At 42.7% G+C, this 21,045-nt stretch overlaps 1 protein-coding gene across 1 annotated transcript; it reads right to left on the bottom strand.

The window, feature by feature from the left end:
• Positions 1-4,506: 4,506 nt before the first annotated feature.
• Positions 4,507-6,436, bottom strand: K441DRAFT_662155 (uncharacterized protein). The gene is made up of 4 exons (XM_067648993.1): positions 6,226-6,436; positions 6,033-6,176; positions 5,416-5,977; positions 4,507-5,360 (listed from the first exon to the last, which is right to left on the bottom strand). The coding sequence occupies exons 1-4, from the start codon at positions 6,295-6,297 to the stop codon at positions 4,981-4,983; spliced, it is 1,158 nt and encodes a 385-aa protein (XP_067502462.1). The 5' UTR covers positions 6,298-6,436; the 3' UTR covers positions 4,507-4,980.
• Between the last annotated feature and the right edge of the window lie 14,609 nt (positions 6,437-21,045).

Below are 21,045 nucleotides of genomic sequence, written 5' to 3'. Positions count from 1 at the left end.
GGGTAAGGCCATGCTGTAGTTAGGAGAGTGTATTAATTAATATTTAGAGGTAATTACTGGTTAATTTGTCTGTGTTCTTGTCTATTATCGTCCTTAATAAGATTGTATTCTATTTACTAAGGTTCTTGCGTTCTAAGCTAGGGCCTTTAAAGAAATTGCGAAGGTGCCTATAAGCGTCTTTAAATGAGAGATTACTAAGTCCGCTGTTAAAGTACTAGTTTAAGGCTAGACCTATTAATATAATTAGTAGAGCTTTATTATAAGCCTCTTATAAAACATTAGATCGGCTATAGATGCTATAGAAGATAGTAAGTTTATAATTAAAGCTGCTATTTATGCCATTATATTTAAGTTCCTTTGTATATATTTTTACTGCATTAGAAATCTCTTTGCCCTATCCTAGTATAGTTAGCATCTATAGGAGGGGAACGGTTTAGGGTCGTGAGGTTACGTACGGTAAAGGTCCTATTAGTGTTCCTTTAAATAGTAGTGGGGTTATAGTCTGGACACTTAATGGTTGTTATAGTTAAAATAGGGTTATACAAACTGTTAGGTCTTGTAATACTTTATAGTTAAAACCGCGCTTAAGTATATTATTTATTTTATTTAACTAAAACCCGTTTCTATTTAGCTTATTATATACCTTATCTAAGTTCTCTTAAGTCTAGGAATATTAACGTTCTTCCTAGGTTAATTTAAATAAGAGTTGCGTATATATTATGCGTTTCTCCTTTATGCGTATATATACTCCTCTATATTATAGGAAGGTATATATGCTTTAAAGGTACTATATATTTACTTTTGAAAATATATTAACACTAAATATTTTAAAATTATCTTAGAAGGAGGACTAAAGTCTATTATCTATTAACTTGTACTTATTATATTCCTATAACTTAAACAGTGTGAAGTCTATAAGGTCTTTACTAGTTACCATTTGTATATTAATCCCGTTCCTCTATTATTCTATTTTTACCTTCTAATCTATAGGTGTAGCCATTTTAAAAGAAATAAGGAAGATGCGTAAAATAGTTTAGGGGATAGTTTAAGTGGTCGTTCAAGGGACAGTTTAAGTGGTAGTTAGGGTGGTCGCGTTCTTGGTATGGTCGCGTTCTTAACGTAGTTACGTTAACTACTAGTATAGTGGTCTGTCTCTAGTTAAGGTGGAGTATTAGACGTCTTCTAAATCTAGGGTAGATTTAAGGTATTTCCGGGTAAGGTGGAGCGTTAGACGTCTTCCAAATCTAAAGTACTTTAATTCTCTTTAACTAAAATAGGGCCTTTATAAGGTGGAGCGTAAACGTCTTCTAAGCAAGTGCGTATCTCCTGATCTGTGCGCGCTCACTAATTAGTGTTGGTATGACTTTTACAACGTGCAGAATACATATATCACAATGATATGTACTATGCGGTGTTGTAGATAGATGATTGTTTTTCTCTAAAATCTACGCGTCGTGAGAGGTAAGGCTCGTCGCGTGTTCTCCTTTGACCTCTGTTAACCAATCGCCATTGGCTCGCTTACCACTAGCGCCTTGGCCGCCCTTACGATGTGTTTAACGCTTCTAGCTACAATAATAAAAAGTTTTCTTTAGATATTTTACTAGGTAACCCTAAAATACTAGGGATATAAAGTAATACTTAAGAATATGCTTTTTATAATAGATATTATAATTAAGCACCTTAATAAATCCTAGGTTAGTTTATCTCCCCTTTTTATTTCTTAATTTAGCTAATATTATATAATAGAAGGAGTATATATCTAATAAGGAGTTCTCTAAACGCATTAGAAATGCTTAGAATACCTTTAATAGATATTACTATAAAATAGATAACTCGCCCCTTTACACGCTGCACTTATTCTTTATCTAGCCCATTATATAAGATATATTAAATAGGTTTAGAAGAAGGAGTAGCATAAGCCTGCACTTAATAGCATTAAAAAGCTTTAGGAAAGATATTAAAATAGGAATTCTATGCCTAGAAGTATATCGTTATATAAAAAGCTAGCTCTAACTTAAGACCTTAACGAGTTTAATAGAATTGCTAAGGATTTTAATAGTATAATATTTTAACTAAAAAGTTAAGATAAGTATAAGGACTTTATCTCTAAGACGCTATATAAGATTTTAATAACTATACTTTAGTAGTGGTCTTAAAAACAGCAATAAAAGCGCTAGCTATGGCTCTTACTTATAGCAATTAAAATTCTCTTAATTTTAGCAATAAGCAATAAGCTAGAAAGAGTCTTTTTAGGAGGACGTTGTATAGTATTATAGGAGAGAATATAGATAGATCCTAAAACTCTTAAGAAAATAAAGTGTTTAAAGAATTGGCATTAAAGAAGAACTATAAGAGAAATAGGTAATTTTTCTTTAAGTATTTAGCTATTATATAGTTAGGGGGGGAAGGTAGATACCTACTTATTCCTACTATAATATCCGCAATATCTGCAATATCTGCAATATCTGCCAAATTCTGCCAGAACTGAGTCCTATTCTGCCTGGTTGGGGTAGAAAAGCTCCGCGCGGGCACTTTTATCCTTATCGATTGCGATATTTTATGCATTTTCTATTGGATAAAGGATATTTTATGCTCGCTTATTTGCATTATCCAAAACAACCCTGGTCTAGGTTGATGGTAGTCCAGCATTTGCTATATGCGGTGGGAAGCGTGTACAGGTATCAGCCACATCGGCTTCGGTATCTTATCTAGAAGGTAGTGTAAACGGCCCACTTCGCTATACTGGGTGAGGGGCAGTGGGGTATATGCGCACGCCTTCGGGTGGATGGGAGAATATGTGTAACTCCCAAGGCATTTTTACTACTTTATGAAGCAAATAGTGCTCCGGAGACTGTCATGAGGTTCCGTATGGGTTTATGACGCATTGCTGTTAAAATAGCACTTGAATAAAAGGAAGCCAAATCAATCGATTTTGAGGTGTTGTGATAAGAACATAAGTGAAAATAAGAGTAGAATACTATTATGCCACGTATGATGAGGCTGTGCGGGACCGTCAGAGGGGCAAACTGATGGATCACCTGATGGACATGACTTTAAAGGGTCGTACGTAGGGGGCCATTTTTGGCTTAATCATAAAACAAGTGGTGATGTCGGAATGTTGGTGAGCCTTTGAATATGGATTTGCGGTTTGGGTACTGTACTGTAACTCGCTTCCAGATAAGAGCCTCCCACATCAGACGATCATTATACAAGTTGATAAATCTATTATGAAAGCAGCTTGTGATTGGTGATCGTCTGGGACTGAGATAACCCAGAGGGTCGTTTGTGCCGAAACCCAAGAATCTCCAAGCTAGTTGTGTTACATTCATAAGGTAACATCGCAGCCTCTTCCAAGCCTTGATGTCATTAGCTTACTAAAATTCAGGTATTAACTAGCATCCCTCGGCTAGACGCTCCGCCTATCGCTCCCTCTACCACACTCCTCGATATCGTTGTACGGCCTCCTCGATCCTCGTCCCCATCCCCAACGGCCTTACCTTACCCGCTAGCTGCCCACGTCACACCTCCCACAGCCTGACTATATCTTGGCATGGCGACGAGCGGGCTGAGGTTGAGCAGGTCAATCAAACGTGGTCTCGCCTTGCTCACTACATCAACAAGCGAGTGAAGAAAGTCTTCCCCAGCGATCTGGATCTCAGTGGCAAGACCCTGGACTTCTGAGGCACTAGGGATAGGCACTGGAGCCTAGCCGCAAGAGAGCAGCAACCGCAGCGCTGTCATAAAACCTTGGGTCGGCTTGAGTCTGTGCGCGAGAATGAGGTAGTGGTAAGGGCCGTTGCTCAGAGCAAGCATATTATCCTCATGACTCAGATCCTCAAGGTCGAGATCCTCGAGCGGTAATTCAGCGTTGGAATGGAGACAGCGATGTGGGGAGGCGCGGTCGCCCGCCAGCAAATGCGGCAAACTATCAGCCGCCGCTGAACGAGGTCCCTGAGATCCTGAAAGAGAACACCTTACACTCTGGGATAGACGTAGCGAGCCGTATGAGCATCTCACGGGAGAAGGGGATCGCTAGCAACCTGGCATTTCTGTCAGCCACCTCAGACGATTGCCTGAAGGTGATGGCTGTGTGCGTTGAAGAATACCGCAACGGAGAAGGAACCACGATTCGGATAGCATTAAACACTGGATATCTCTCAGAAGTCAAAAACGGATTCATGATGTTTGCTAAAGTCTTCTGACCCGTAGAGAATCCAAACCGGAGGACATAACGGTTCTTCTTCGACAGGTTGTAGTCCTAGACCTCTATCGAATTTTATCACAACTGCGATCACGACGTGCTAAGAGAACCAGAAAGGCTACTGAAAAACCACCGCTCATACTCAACTGAACGAAGTTGTTCACGACAAGTCCGTAAGGCCTATATCAGGGTTCACGGAAAGCAGCTGGCAGGCACATCCCACCTCTATCTTTTCGCCTTCCTCTCCTTCATCCAGAAAGAGGTCGACGAAATCATCCGCGACTACTGACTCCGGGGCGAGCGACTCATCACAATCCTTCACGCCGCCCATATGAGACGCAACGCGTCTTCAACTTCCTTCTCAGCGATGAGCGCTTCAAACCAAACCTATCCTTACTTGACGGCGAGCGCCTCCTCACAATCCTTCACGCCACGCATATGAAGTTCGCGCAATATTCGCTAGCAAGAGATATGAGGGATAGAATCTCAAGGGATAGGGAGCAGAAGGAGAAGCTGGTTGGAAAGAGGATAATTATATCGTTAAGCTCGCCATAGAGGTTGTTAGGCAGGAGAGGGGCAGTGGGGTGGTTGGGTTGCTGGCGTAGGAGCGAGCTGGCGTTGCACAGCCATACCAACTTTGAAATCATTGAAATGGTACGGAATGGACTGACTGCTCTACACACTGAGTTAAAGAATATCTCAAAATCTTAAACACGGTATAGCTCTCCAGGGACGTTTCTTTGGCAGGTTCAAGTTTATTAACGGGCAGGGGAAAGACTTTATCTCTCAATTCCCCAAGGTCGCTGTCCAGCAATTTCAACATCTCTTGTGCTCGTGTCCAAATCTATCGTCTCTCTATCAATCCTAACCTCATCGCTGGTCACTAAGTGTAGTTCCTTCTGTGTCACTCCGGCAGTAGACCTGTAACCTCGATCGGTAAGTTCGACAGCGCCATCTTGGCCACTGCGGGAAGATGCTCGCTGGTAGCCATTTGCATTGGGGAGAGCATTATTGGTTTGGCCGGAGCTGCGTTCGGGGAGGGAAGCCATGAAGCTAGGGATGAGTTTTCGGATGAGAGGTTTAAGGGCGGGGACGGCCGCGCAAATCAGACCTATGTTGACCTCTACGGATGCCCAAATGTTGATGTCCCATGCAGCCCCTACAAAAACAGTCAGGAAAGAGTAGAATAGGGAGGCGGAGAGGTGGGATCTCACATGTTGGATCCCTACTCTTAATTGTCTGCCCAGTACGAATCGCCCGGACTAATGACGCTGTGATGGCCAGCCAACCTAGCGAGATGATTACATACAATGAGATCTTCTGTGCTCGAGCTATCCGCAGCGGGAAAATTCTCCAGAGAGCAAAACCCATTAAGAGTAAGTCCACAACAACGCTTAATGTGGCAGATCCGTAGACGAAGAAAGCAATATTCCTCGCGAAGGAGGGACCAGTACACCTACCCCCTTCTGGAGACCAGAATGCACCTCCGAGATCACAGGCAAAGAAGCCCTCGATGAACAGTACCACAGTAAAAACGGTCATGAAAGCCATCAGAACGACGGAGGAGATCTTACTTAATGAATCTTGGAATATCCGGCGGTAGAAGAGACAGATGGAGAGCTTCGTAGTTGTAAGGACAACTATATGAACAATTCGAACGCAAAACCCTAGGACCTGGATGATGTGCGCATTTGTGAACGGGACATACACGACATGCTGTCCAACTCCGTGTCTGGCAAGGGTACAGATGAGACCTGTCAGGAAGATCCCCAATGCCTTTAGATTATTAGTGCATTTTCCCATCCCTCTAGGAAGTACATCTCAAGCTTACTGCTGATATTGCCAGAAATGTGTCATCCCATCCCAGATTGCGGGTCAATGCAAGTCGTGTATACAGTCGACCAAGTATGATAGCAGTAGCACAGAATGTCGTAACAATTGTCCCAATCATCAGTCCTGTCGAGCGCGAATTCACCTAAAAGTAAAAATAAGAATTGATCAATCTCTCTCGGAAGCACACATACCATTGAACCAAAGTTGCCTCCTCCAGGAGGCGGAGGCGGATGTGAAGGTGGAGGTGGTGGGGAAGTCGACATTTTTTCCTGTCCCACAACTTTTCATTTCTGTGGGCAGGGTTATCGGCATCGTATCGCTTGATCCCGTAGGTAGGGTAGAGGACGCGTCCTTACTTGTATGCGAAATGTTCTCAGATTCATGCGACGATTTCTGTTGGATGCACATGCGTCCCTTTTTGTGGCAGAACAGACTTTCGTATTAGGGGCTTTGGGCACTCTTGCCTGGGTTAGCATACTGCAGGCACCCTAGCTAGCGTTGTTTTTTTTAGCAAGCCTCACCAGAACGCGTCAATATCACGATGCTGATAAAATACTATAAAAGACCACCACTGAAAACACACACACATATATATATATTAAGGAAGTTAGGCAAAAGGTTATAATATATAACGTTATAACTATAAGTTTCTACTCTTCCTCTATTAATAGCCTCGGAGCCTCTAAGCTAAAGATATACAACGTTTTTCAGGCAGTAAAGAGACAATATTTTACTAATAATTAAATAACTAAATAGACAGCAATAATATTAAAGCTTTTTAATTAACTATGCTAGATATTATCGGCTTCCTAGCTCTATTGCTGCTGTTTACCGTAATATCAAGCGTTAAAAACGTCAATAAGGCGCCGGCACCCTTACTGCCGAGCAACCACACTAACTGGAGGCTTCAACACCAAGCTCTATACGGTATAGAGCCTCTAGATTGACTTATGAGGCGTGCATATACGAAAAGTCTTTGAAAATTTGCCACACAAAGGGATCCTTAGTGAAAATCAATCGGCCGCTTAATGTCCTAGACGAGCCGCAGTGAAACACCTGCAATTACAACTTGGGTGGCAGAAATAGTGCGTTGGTTTCCGGGCCACAAAGGCTGAGACAAAACGTGATTCATTCAGTATAAAAATCTTTATAGATACTAAAGGCCTAATATATCTTATTAATACTTTTCAAGTATGAGGTTTCTATCAAAATAACAATATAACTTCTGGAGACTTTTGGTGTGGTTTTTGCCCTGCGCACACTCTTATGGCCACACATTTATGATATCGGTGGGACAGTGGCTGGCTGAAAAAATATCGTATGATAAACTAGCAATAAACAGCGGTCTCCAAAAGCCACAAGACCCGAGAGTTTTAGGCTTACCCGACCGAAAAGTGCCGGTCTTTCACGAACTATAGCCACGTGCATGACCAGCTTCCACCCGCCTTTCCGCAGGTTCCGAATTCGGTACACATTCGGCTTCGCCTGGTTGCCACTAGCTGTATATAGCAATCGTAGCGAACGCCTATGCTTGGCTATAAGAACGCGATCGGTCTCTATAGTGCCGTGATCTTTATTAAATATCATGAGGTTTCTACCCATACAATATTGCTAAACTTCATCGTCCACTATAGAGAGACAGCGTTATATTCGCGTCTTAGCATAGTCATAAGGAAAAGAGGGAGAACGAGGAAGCATGCACCAGGCAAGTTCTAAATTACCTTAATTCAATTCCCCTAACCAACCAGAATAATTCTCCAAGGCAACCAAAATAGCCCGTGCATACAGCCATAAGCGTTCGCTACAATTACTATGTGCGATTGAGCAAGCCCGCGTGCCGTAGCGAAATAAACTTTTACTAGAGGAGGGGGGGTGGAAGCTGGTCATGCACATAGTAAAAAGCAAATATTCCTTACTTCTTCAATGGCAACTTTCCATGTCAGATTGTAACACAGGCAAGAAGCTCAGCCAGCTCACCGTAAAAATAAATGCTGGGTCGAAAGGGCCACGCGTTCAAACAACCAAAACCAGTCTCTTATCATGTTGATATGCATTTCTTGAGGCGACGTCACTTGGCATGTCAAAGCCCAGTCAGTGAGCCAGCTAATGAATCCGGGGCCTCGGGGAACAGGGAACAATAAGCCATCTCCAAATCCGGGGCACCCGCCCGTACGTAAAAGTGGCTGAGACACCCTTAGCGCTGAGAATTTTCCAGTATGCATCGCTCTAACGGGACTGACTCGAGGACCACACAGTTCCATTCAGTGGCATCGACTGTTGCAACATTTCACAGTGATTTGAGGAAATTGGAAGGAATCATTTTTAGAGGGGGTTCAGATTGAGACTATGGATCCATTGATGCATCCAATTGCAACGACGTTTGTATCCCTTTATCTTATTCATCCAAGCTCGATGACAGTGCGAGGATTTAAAGAGTCGAAGAATAAATGATTTGTCATGAGTTGAAATGCAAGAGAACGTTTGTTCCTCGACAGTTGCGCATCTTTCTAAACTCGCGACTCGATGCAGACTATTTCCGAAAGCTTCCTTCAACATGAAATACACCCTCTCGTCAATTCCGGTGGTTAGCGTGTTTTATTAACTTTCCCTTAAACAGCAAAAATACCAAAACTTCCCCTAACAAAAGGCCGTGCAGACGTGGCTGCGCTAACCACCGAAATTGATGAGAGGGTGTAGACGGATGCCCGGGAGGATCTAATGCCACGTGCTCTAGCTCCAGAACGCCACTCAGCCACCGAAGACTGCTTACCCCGCTAGTGCTGACATTCCCTCGGCTTGTGCCTACGACATAGGCATTAGACCGCAAAACCACAGAGCACTTCTTAGCCATGAATCCTGAAATGTCTCGCTTGGTCGGTTGTCGATCGGAATATCAAAGAATGAGGACTTGTCTATTGAATGTGGCTCTAGGGCCTCTATATATACATAAGGAAGGTGTAGGCAATAGGAAGAAAAAGGGGGAGGGGTAGGTGACTGAGTCAAAGGGGTAGGTAACTGAGTCAGGGTGGTAAGACAAGGGCGGCAGACAAACGCCAACAATCATCACGGTCTTCCAAGCTATTTAGTCGGTTGCTGACATCAAATGGTGCAAATACAATGCATTGCAATGAGGGTTTTGCACTGAGCTTCCAATGAATAGCGAGGTTGAGCGACACAGCTACCAAAGCAGACTCGCTCGTTCAATCTTCCATGAGAAACACTTCATTCTTTAGAGTATCTAAGCGAAATGCAAGAGCAGAAATTTCATTATTCTAACAGTTGTCGTCGAATTCGTTCAGCTTCCCTCAAATTAAGTCAGCCAACATGAGCAATCAGGTTCCATTACAAGCAAGGCTCATGACCCAGACTGTCGTCGATAAAGTATCTTAATTACTACTATCCCATAATATACAAACTACTTTTCCGGTACATGAGTGGTACAATGGCACATGCCCAGCTGTCACCAAGTCTGGATTGTCCCCCATCAAACTCGAGCCACTTTATCCTAAAATTTGCGAGTTTGGAATATCACCGCCGGAAGAAATGAATTTCGAGGAACCGTCACAACTGACCGAACCCACATTAATTGCCAGTGATGAACTTGAACCACTCCAACACACTCCCTTGGAGTTACCCAATGCTGCGATATGACTTATCCATGTTGAGCCAGATGTGTTTCTGGAGGATGCGGTTTCAATTGCCTTGTTCGAAGAACCACTCGATTCCGCACCTTCATATGCCGCACTCTCGTACAGTTGGGGCTCTCCGATTTCAGATCATGAGGTATCTACAATGGCCAGCGTCTCCGCATCACGAAACCCCCTCACCACGCTTTCAAAAGACATCGACAACACAGATACGAGTATCTATAACTTGTGTGGGCTGATGCCATCTACATTAACCAATCTAACTGATCCGAAGTCACTCATAGGTAGGATCATTCCGAGGCTGACAGAGTGTATGTAGACCTTGGTGACACGAGTCTGACTCTTTCAAAGAGCCCGATTCGATGAGATCTTTGGGAATGGTAAGCCTCCATCTCGCCCCACTATTCGGCGGCAGTAGCCGCAGACTGTGAGCAATTCGAGTATCTATTCACATGTCACGCTGATTCACAAAAGCTATGCTCGACGAGACTACCAGTGAAAATCAAAACATGCTGATGGGCCTACCATAGGGTTATGTCAGCAAATTCTATGAGACTGCCGAGGTCCGATTGCTGGAGAACTATGGGTTGGTGAATCTTCACTGTATGATGAGTGTTCACATGGCTACGTTTTGGTTCATGAAGCAGAAGAATTCGTCGCAACAGGGATTAAAAGTGGCCTTGTGTCACACGAAGGGTAAACTTACATATTCCTATAAGACAAAGAATTAGTACATATGGATGAGGTGTAGTGTTGCAGGAGTCTTCAATAGTTGATCGCAAAGAGTAATACGAAGGGTAGATGCAGGAACAATTACTTGTCGTTAGAGGGAGTTTCTGAGCGGGTGTATGATATCCGATTTAGGGCACGTTCGATAACTATCACATATCGGGGGGGGTCATTTGGCGCGGTTACGACCCGGGTTAATACGAGGTTAGGGCCACCCCTGCTGATAACGCGCCCGAACCCCGCACGAGGTCGCGCAGCGACCGCCCCCGAGTACCTTCGCACGCGATTTTGGGCGAAAAGGTATATAATATGTGTTGGATCGGTACCTCTGGACGGTCGCGTAATGTTGCTCTGAATTTACAACACCTAAACGCGTTCCATTCCTATATTAAGGCGTCTCAGTTACTGTAATGCAGTCCTATATTAAGACGTCTCGGTTGCTATAGTATAGTCCTATATTAAGGCGTCTCAGTTAATACAGTGCAGTCCTATATTAAGGCGTTTTGGTTACTATAGTGCAGTTATATATTAAGGCGTTTCGGTTACTGCAGTGCAGTCCTATATTGAGACGTCTTGGTCACTAGTAGTCCTATATCGAGACGTCTTGGTTACTATAGTGCAGTCATACGTTAAGGCGTCTTAGTCACTATAATGCAGTCATATATAGAGGCAGTTATATATTAAGGTGTCTTAGTTACTGCAGTAAAATAACTATTTAGATATTCTTATAAAGCTAATCTAAAGAACGCGGACCTTATAGCTGTTCTAGCTGGTTAACAGCCTATCTCTTATCTCTTGCCGTACCGTCTTCTACGCGCTATCTAACATCCTTAATTATCCTACGGCGACGGCTGTAGAATATAGCCTTACCGTTAACCCGCCAGCGCGCCCCCCAGCAGCAATTAAGAGCTTTAATTAACGGCCCACCTGCTAGCCCTAAAGTCCACTTAGTCCAGAGCTGGAACACCAAATTACCGCCCCAAAGTATCTTATATTTTCTTAGCAGTGCCTATGGGTTAAGAATAAATGGAAGAGGTTGAGCGTTAGCCTGCGGCAGCTGCGGTAGCTGCGGCGGGGGTATAGTAGAAGCTTGCGGCAGCTGCTATAGGGGTATAGTAGACGTTATGGTAGACAGCTGAGTAGGCTCTACGGCGGTAGACAGTTAAGGACCCCTTAGTATCTCTATAGGGGTTAAATATATAAGAGAGGGTTTATCCAAAGACGGAATCTAGCTATTAACGCGTTTAGGAACGGACGCGGGTACGGGCATAAGTACGGGTATAGGCATAGGTATAGATGCGGGCATAGGTACGGGTATAGGGCCGTCCAAAGACGGACGTATGGACTCCATAGGCCCTATCTAAATACCCATCTTCCCTTGCTAAATCTATATAGGTGCGAATAATGCTAATAACCTTTCTATCTCGCCAAGGCGTTCTAAAATCGTCTGCATGCGTAATTAAACCCCCTTTATCTCTAAGATCGCGGCCTTATATCTTAGCTTAGCTATGGCCTTATAGGCGGGCCAGTATTTCCGCATTATTATCTCATCTGGCGTAACTACGCTAGCTAGCGAGCTTTCTACCCGCGTGGTAAACCTTTAGTACTCCTTATAGCTAAAAAGGGGATTCTTCTATAGAGGGTAGAGCGGGAACTGCTTGCGTAGGATTACTAAGTCCTGCAATAGGATTACCCTAAGCGCGCGGAGGAGGCGTAGAAATCCTAAGCCTGTAAGGTTAAGCCGTACGACCTTATTATCTGCCCTCTCTAGGTAGTAGGTCTCTATACATTTTAGCCAGACGTCAGTCTTAGGCCATATCTTTAAACAGAGTACCTCCTCCGGCACCTCCCGTGCGCGGGAAAGAAAGTAGCCCTTTCCTTCCTTTAGGAAGCCAGCGATTAACCGTATAAACGCACGGGGTAGATAGCTAAGGTAGGCTCCTGTTATCGCGTCCGTATTCCAGTATCCGGCCCATCTAATTTAGGTCTCCTTAACGCCGCTAAGCTTAGCGTGCCGGACGCTCTACTTATAGGCGCTATAGGTCTTCTCTTTTAAATAAATCCCTACCCCCTAGAATATCTTTTTATTCTATTTAAACTGCGTATAATAGCTTAACGGCCGTTGCGGTACTTTAATACTGCCAGAAAAGACGTATAGGCCGTAGTAGTCCTCTAGCTACCGAAAGGATGGGAAGCTCTTAGCGCCGTCCTTACCCTAGCGGTTAAAGAAGTAAAAGGCTATTATAGAGAGAGGGCAGAGGATAGGGTCAGTATTACGCATACAGCCCATATACTCAACCTTGCCGTACTAATTCTGCTTCCCCTATATTATTAATATAATTATATACGGCGCTAACTTATCTAGTTTTAGCCCTTTGTTCTCTAGTTTAATAAGGATAAGGTTAGCAAGCTAAATGTCCCATCTACTTTTACCCTAAGTAATAGTAGTATGGCCTAAGGAACGGGTTAGAAAACGGCAGCCGTATAGACTAAATAGGGTATATATAAACCTAATAAATACTCAGCTGTAGTTTAAAGGTAAAACTTAATTAAGCCTAGCTTCTTAGAGCCCGTCTCCTAGCACTAAGTAATTGCCTTTTTAAGCCCTTTAACGTCGTAACTACTAGTAATTATAAATAGGCCTTAATTAATAAAGTTAACGCGTTAAATCCGGTCCTTATTACGGCGGACGCTATCTAATACCACCAAGAGCTTTACCCCCCGCAGTGGCTGCGAGGTTTTACCTTCCGACTACTATATATAGAGCTTAGTAATAGCGGAGACGTAGCTATTTATAACTAAGTATCGGACTATCTCGTTAAATAGGGCGTCTAGGGCCTCCTCGTCCTATATCTCTTCCTCCTTTATAGCTTCCTCCCCTACAGCTGCGGCTGCCCCTACGGCTGCCTTTCCCCCTAGCGGCCCTCCTACGGTCGTCTTCTGCCTCTTCTTCACCCGCTTACTATCTTTCTATATCTCTTTCCGTTTTAACTTCTGTTTTTAATAGCCAGCGGCCCGCAATTCTTAATTAATAACTTACTGCTCTAAAAATAAGTAAAGCTTATCTTCCGTTACCTAGGCGCCATCCGTATTGCCTTCTAGTCTTACGTACTAGTCTTCCCACTCTTTCTACTTTAGCTTATACGCCCTTATAGTATTCTTTAAGCGCTAGGCCTTATAAATATCCTACAGCCGTGCTATCTGGGCCTTAAATTCGTTCTAAAGGCTATAGGGGAAGGAGGCTAGGGGGGCTTCCGTAGTGGACCGTAGGGTAAGAAGATTCTTAAGAGACTCCATATCTGTAAGAGGTAAGGGGGCAAACGCGTAAGCGCGGTATGGGTAAATAAAGCTACCGAACGCGTAAATATTAATAAAGAAGGAGAAGAAGAGGGCTCTATATTATAGAATTAGAATTATAGTAGGCCTTTCTATATAAAATTAGAAGCCCCGCGCGAGCTAGGAGCTAGCGCGGGCATAAGAACAGCAGAGGGTTGGAAAATGGGATTGTTGAGGCAATGGTAAGGTTAATGGCGCGCGACGAGGACCTCCATACTAACCCAGTACTAACCTAGGCCTCAAAAACGCGTCCGAAAAGTAGGGGCCACCACTAAAGGGGGGGGGTAATATTTAAACGATATGTCGAAGACCTTAGGGGGTCGTGCGTAACCTAAGGTTATGCTAAGCTTAACCCGGACCTCCGATACCTATTATATATCGGGGGGGGTCATTTAGCGCGGTTACAACCCGGGTTAATACGAGGTTAGGGCCACCCCTACTAATAACGCGCCTGAACCCTATACGAGGTCGCGTAGCGACCGCCCCCAAGTACCTTCGTACGCGATTTTAGGCGAAAAGGTATATAATATGTATTAGATCGGTACCTCTAGACGGTCGCATAATATTGCTCTAAATTTATAACACCTAAACGCGTTCCATTCCTATATTAAGGCGTCTCAGTTACTATAATATAGTCCTATATTAAGACGTCTTAGTTGCTATAGTATAGTCCTATATTAAGGCGTCTTAGTTAATATAGTGTAGTCCTATATTAAGGCGTTTTAGTTACTATAGTACAGTTATATATTAAGGCGTCTTGGTCACTACAGTGCAGTCCTATATTAAGACGTCTTGGTCACTAGTAGTCCTATATTAAGACGTCTTGGTTACTGTAGTGCAGTCATACATTAAGGCGTCTTAGTTACTATAGTGTAGTTATATATAGAGGCAGTTATATATTAAGGTGTCTTAGTTACTACAGTAAAATAACTATTTAGATATTCTTATAAAGCCAATCTAAAAAACGCGGACCTCGTAGCTGTTCTAGCTAGTTAATAGCCTGTCTCTCGTCTTTTACCATACCGTCTTCTACGCGCCGTCTAACATCCTTAATTATTCTACGGCGACGGCTGTAGAATATAGCCTCGCCGTTAACCCGCCAGCGCGCCCCCTAGCAGCGATTAAGAGCTTTAATTAACGGCCTACCTGCTAGCCCTAAAGTCTACTTAGTCTAGAGCTAGAACACCAAATTACCGCCCTAAAGTATCTTATATTTCCTTAGTAGTGCCTACAGGTTAAGAATAAATAGAAGAGGTTAAGCGTTAGCCTGTGGTAGCTGCGGCAGCTATAGCGGGGGTATAGTAGAAGCTTGCGGCAGCTGCTATAGGGGTATAGTAGACGTTATAGTAGACAGCTAAGTAGGCTCTACGGCGGTAGACAGTTAAGGACCCCTTAGTATCTCTATAGGGGTTGGATATATAGGAAAGGGTTTATCTAAAGACGGAATCTGGCTATTAACGCGTTTAGGAACGGATGCGGGTATAAGTATAGGTACGGGTGTAGGTATAGGTATGGGTGTGGGCATAGGTACGGGTATAGAGCCGTCTAAAGACGGATATATGGACTCCGTAGGCCCTATCTAGATACCTATCTTCCCTTGCTAGATCTATATAGGTGCGAATAATGCTAATAACCTTTCTATCTCGCTAAGGCGTTCTAAGATCGTCTATACGCGTAATTAAACCCCCTTTATCTCTAAGATTGCGGCCTCGTATTTTAGCTTAGCTACGGCCTTATAGGCGGGCTAGTATTTCCGCATTATTATCTCGTCCGGCGTAACTACGCTAGCTAGCGAGCTTTCTACCTACGTGGTAAACCTCTAGTACTCCTTATAGCCAAAGAGGGGGTCCTTTTATAGAGGGTGGAGCGGGAATTACTTGCGTAGGATTACTAAGTCCTATAATAGGATTACCCTAAGCGCGTGGAGGAGGCGTAGAAATCCTAAGCCCGTAAGGTTAAGCCATACAACCTTATTATCTACCCTCTTTAGATAATAGGTCTCTATACGTTTTAGCTAAACATTAGTCTTAGGCTATATCTTTAAACAGAGTACTTTCTCCGGCACCTCCCGTACGCGGGAAAAAAAGTAGCCCTTTCCTTTCTTTAGGAAGCTGGCGATTAACCACATAAACGCATGGGGTAGATAGCTGAGGTAGGCTCCTATTATCGCGTCCGTATTCCAGCATCCGGCCCGTCTAATTTAGGTCTCCTTAACGCTGCTAAGCTTAGTATACTAGACGCTCTGCTTACGGGCGCTATAGGTCTTCTCTTTTAAATAAATCCCTACCCCCTAGAATATCTTTTTATTCCATTTAAACTGCGTATAATAGCTTAACGGCCGTTACGGTACTTTAATACTGCTAGGGAAGATATATAGGCCGTAATAGTCCTCTAGCTGCCAAAAGAATGGGAAGCTCTTAGCGCCGTCCTTACCCTAGCGGTTAAAGAAGTAGAAGGCTATTATAGAGAGAGGGTAGAGGATAGGGTTAGTATTACGCATATAGCCCATATACTTAACCTTACCGTGCTAATTCTACTTCCCCTATATTATTAACATAATTATATACGGCGCTAACTTATCTAGTTTTAGCCCTTCGTTCTCTAGTTTAATAAGGATAAGGTTAGCAAGCTAAACGTCCCGTCTACTTTTACCCTAGGTAACGGTAGTATAGTCTAAGGAACGGGTTAGAAAACGGTAGCTATATGGACTAGATAGGGTATATATAAACCTAATAAATGCTTAGCTATAGTTTAAAGGTAAGACTTAATTAAGCCTAGCTTCTTAGAGCCCGTCTCCTAGCACTAAGTAATTGCCTTTTTAAGCCCTTTAATATCGTAACCACCAGTAATTATAAATAGGCCTCAATTAATAAAGTTAACGCGTCAAATTCGGTCCTTGTTGCGGCGGATGCTGTCTAGTACCACCGAGAGCTTTACCCCCCGTAGCGGCTGCGAGGTCTTACCTTCTAACTGCCATACATAGAGCTTAGTAATAGCGGAGATGTAGCTATTTATAACTAAGTATTGGACTGTCTCGTTAAATAGGGCGTCTAGGGCCTCCTCGTCCCATATCTCTTCCTCCTTTATAGCTTCCTCCCCTATAGCTGCGGCTGCCCCTGCGGCTGCCTTTCCCCCTAGCGGCCCTCCTGCGGTTATCTTCTGCCTCTTCTTTACCCGCTTGCCATCTTTCCATATCTCTTTCTATTTTAACTTCCGTTTTTAATAGCCAGCGGCCCGCGATTCTTAATTAATAACTTACTGCTCTAAAAATAAGCAAAGCTTATCTTCCGTTACCCGGGCGCCGTCCGTATTGCCTTCTAGTCTCGCGTACCAGTCTTCCCACTCTTTCTGCTTTGGCTTGTACGCCCTTATAGTATTCTTCGAGCGCTAGGCCTTATAAATATCCTACAGCCGTGCTATCTGGGCCTTAAATTTATTCTGGAGGCTATAGGGGAAGGAGGCTAGGGGGGCTTCCGTAGTAGACCGTAGGGTAAGAAGATTCTTAAGAGACTCTATATCCGCAAGAGGTAAGGGGGCAAACGCGTAAGCGCGGCATGGGTAAATAAAGCTACCGAACGCGTAAATATTAATAAAGAAGGAGAAGAAGAGGGCTCTATATTATAGAATTAGAATTATAGCAGGCCTTTCTATATAAAATTAGAAGCCCCGCGCGAGCTAGGAGCCAGCGCGGGCACAAGAACAGCAGAGGGTTAGAAAATGGGATTGTCGAGGCGACGGTGAGGTCAATGGCGCGCGACGAGGACCTCTATACTAACCCAGTACTAACCTAGGCCTCAAAAACGCGTCCGAAAAGTAGGGGCCACCACCAAAGGGGGGGGGTGATATTTGAACGATATGTTGAAGACCTTGGGGGGTCGTGCGTAACCCGAGGTTATGCCAAGCTTAACCCGGACCTCCGATACCTTTTTTTGGCCAGGTCGACTCCACCAGGTGGGCGCAGCCAGGTTGATACTTTTAAGGCCCACCTGGGCGCAATCTGCAGGGTGTAAGCGCCTCTTCTAGACGCCAAAGCAGGGGTGCTTTCCACCTGGTAGAAGGCGTTCGTTTAGTAGGCGATTCGCTAGAAAGGAGCGTCGCTAGATAAAAAGGGCGGTGAGGAGGTTAATAGTTATATAATCCGCCCAGGACGTTAAAAAGGTCCTATGTAGAACGATTAGTTAGAGCCTCATTAATATTAACCAATTCGCAATATCTGCTTACTACTTTTAATGGCCGACGACGATACGCCCATAGAGGGCAGCCCTGCCGACACTGCTGACGTCACTGTATTTACCCATACCTCTGCCAGCACCCTTCCCCTGAATACTATACCTAGTATAACGTCCTTTAAAGTAGCTACTACCTCTACTAAACCCGCACAAGCGCCTATATTAATATCTGTGATAAAGTCTTTAAGGAAGCGGCTAAGGATGATCATAGTAGCAACAACTCTTACGGCTAGTAAGTAGGATAAGGATTAGGACACTAGCAAGCCGGCTGCTAAAAGGACTTAGAGGAAGAAGACTATATAGGAAGGTGAAGTTATTAATAGGTAGGCTCAATTTTTATGGCTTCTAGCCTCAAATAAGGCCTTCTTAGACTTCCTAAGGTTATTAATAACCTAGGGCAAGGAAACGAATGGGGCTACCTTTAAAGCTACCGACTATACCAATGCTATTAGCTTTATTAGCTTAAAATTAGGCTAGGTTCTTACTATAGAGCAGCTGATAAATAAGTATAACTACTGGAAGATATACTGGCGTAAATGGGAGGCTTATATTAAGGCGTGTTCTGGCTAGGGGAGGTATAAGGTTACTGGTCTTCCATATACTAATGAACCTGGAGTGATAGATAGCTATTTTAATCAGTATATTAAAAGGAGGGCTTTTAGGAAGAAGTACCTACCGTATTTTAAATAGCTGAAGGAGCTTTTTAAGGGTAAGATGGCCAGCGGCAAACACGCTACGTTAATTAATAACGCGCTTAATGAGAATTCGGCTTAAAACAATTAGGAAGACAATAATATTAGCTTGTTTAATATAGACGTAGAGCGCGAGAAGGAAAATGAGGATACTAAGTATTTAAATGCTCTACTTTAAATAATTAAATGGAGTCCATCTGGCACACTAATAGAACGCTGGGGTATTACTCCCTTACCTGCTTCCTTATCTAGGCTTTTAATACCCTTACGTTCCCTATTAGTACTTAGTATAGCGTTGTCTCCGGTAAGCTAGTTACTATTACTAACTATAGGAAAGAAGCTTTAAAATACCTAGAAAGCAAAGGACCTTAATATGGTACAGTAGTTAACAAAGAACGTAGCTAAAGCTGCTAATTAAAGCCGTTTATTAAGGATAGTAAAAGGGTTGGAGGCTTTAAGTGAGAGTATTAGTAAAGTAATGGCGGCTTTTAGTGCCTTAGAGACAACGCTATTAGTATTAAAAAGCTCGCCAATAGAGAGGGCTATATATAGCTTTATTAAGGACTTTAGGCACCTTACTGCCGCTAATTAGTAGCTTATTCTAAAAGCGTTTAAAGTGGAAAGTAGGACCTATATCTTTAATTCTTTTAGCGGTAACGCTTAAAATAGGTATATAGATTAACTAATAGCTGATATACGGCTAAAGCCTATATATATTAAGCAGCTAGTGTTAATTAACGAAGTAGTAGAGGTTAATGGTAGATAAGAGGCTTAAGGAAATTAGCTTAATTAGATAAGAAAGCTAGTAATATAATTAAGCTATAATTAAATTATCTATTACAACTTTTTTATTAGTGGTGTTGCACGTTATTTTACTGCTTTAGATACTCCGTTTATAGATTAATTATTTCTACCGCTTACTAATTTAAAAACTTCTACCTCTATTTTTATTGCTTCTTTATTAAATATTAACACCTCTTATATCTAGAATCTCTAGATACTGCTTCCACATTGCCTTTACTATATCCTCCCGCCGCTAGCTTATTCTCTACTTATCTATTCTATATGGAATTATAAATTTATCAGTATCTAAATCCTCCTTACTTATATAGCCAGAGTCCTCCTTATTTAGGTCCTAGCCGTTTATATTTATAAAGTTATAAATTGCCGTTAACGCCTATACAATCTTAACCTAAGTCTTTAAGCTATAGCCCTTGCGGCCCTTATTAAGTATAGGAAAGCAGGCCTTTAAGATACTAAATGCTTGTTTAATTACATTCCTTAAGGAAGTGTAGCGTAAGTTAAACAGTTCTTTTTTATTCTTTGGCCTCTTACTTACCTTTACCTATTCCTTTAGATAATATTACACCTTCTAATATAGAATAAGCACTATAGGATTGTTTGTAGCGTAGCTAGCGTCTGCTAAATAATAGCGACCCAGAGGTATATAAAAGCTACTATCCTTTATAAAAGCGAACACGCGGCTGTTATATATAGAGCCTTTCTATCCAGGTATAATTAATACAAAGTTTATATTAAAATTATATGCCGTAAATACATTCTATAAGATCTAGCCTTTTCTATTACGCTATGCTGGTTGCTAAGCTTTAGGAATTGATATTGGTATATATAAGCCGTTAAGTGCGCTAATACAATCTATAAAAAAGGGCTATATCTTATTGTTAGATTCTACCCGTTTAGGCGTTTAATTAGGCGGTAGCTTAATAATATCCTTATGCAGCTTATATAGAGCATTAAGAACCTTATAGAAGGCGCTAATAGAGGTTAGTTATAGCGTCCTATTACCTATTAAATATTACCTACTAATAGGCTTATTGTAGACGTTGAGTGCTAAAACTCCTACGCTACGAACTTCCTAGTTAACCTACCCCTATATCTAGCTATAAATATCATCAGCTTCTGCTCTACCAATATACCTTCCTGCGCGTATAATTTGTAGTCGCTGACAAGCCGGTTAAGGAGTAATTTAAATATTCGTTAATTAAGGCGTGTTACCGTTTTAAGCGCCTACAGAGGACTATATAACAGCTCTACCGTTCTTGCCTCACCGCGCAGAGGGTTAATAAGTTGCTAGCGCCTGCCATTTAATGCTAGAAGGTTTCTCGCACACTTAATAAGTATATAAAGCAGCGATATCATTGCTAGAACGCCTATAGATACTATAGCCAATATATAAGGCTTTATGGTTGGATCACGTGATAGTAAGAATAGGTCAAAAATATCGTAAAGGAAGGCAGAATCGTTTGACTTGGTCGTGCCGGGGTTTAATAAGTACCCCCCCTTCAAAACGGTAGGTACTTGTGAAATTCGCCTAGGTAGACTACCTAGGTGGCTTAAATTGCTAATAAAACTCGCTG

This window comes from Cenococcum geophilum, assembly GCF_001692895.1.
Source record: "Cenococcum geophilum 1.58 unplaced genomic scaffold K441scaffold_29, whole genome shotgun sequence".
Taxonomy (NCBI): Eukaryota; Fungi; Ascomycota; class Dothideomycetes; order Gloniales; family Gloniaceae; genus Cenococcum; species Cenococcum geophilum.
This window is presented reverse-complemented; position numbering and strand designations above follow the sequence as displayed.

Coding starts and splice junctions, on each gene's coding strand:
- K441DRAFT_662155 (XM_067648993.1), bottom strand. CDS start 6,297: ATGTCGACTTCCCCACCACCTCCACCTTCACATCCGCCTCCGCCTCCT. Junction 5,978..6,032: donor CATTTCTGGCAATATCAGCA/GTAAGCTTGAGA, acceptor AATAATCTAAAG/GCATTGGGGATCTTCCTGAC. Junction 5,361..5,415: donor TAAGAGTAGGGATCCAACAT/GTGAGATCCCAC, acceptor CTGTTTTTGTAG/GGGCTGCATGGGACATCAAC.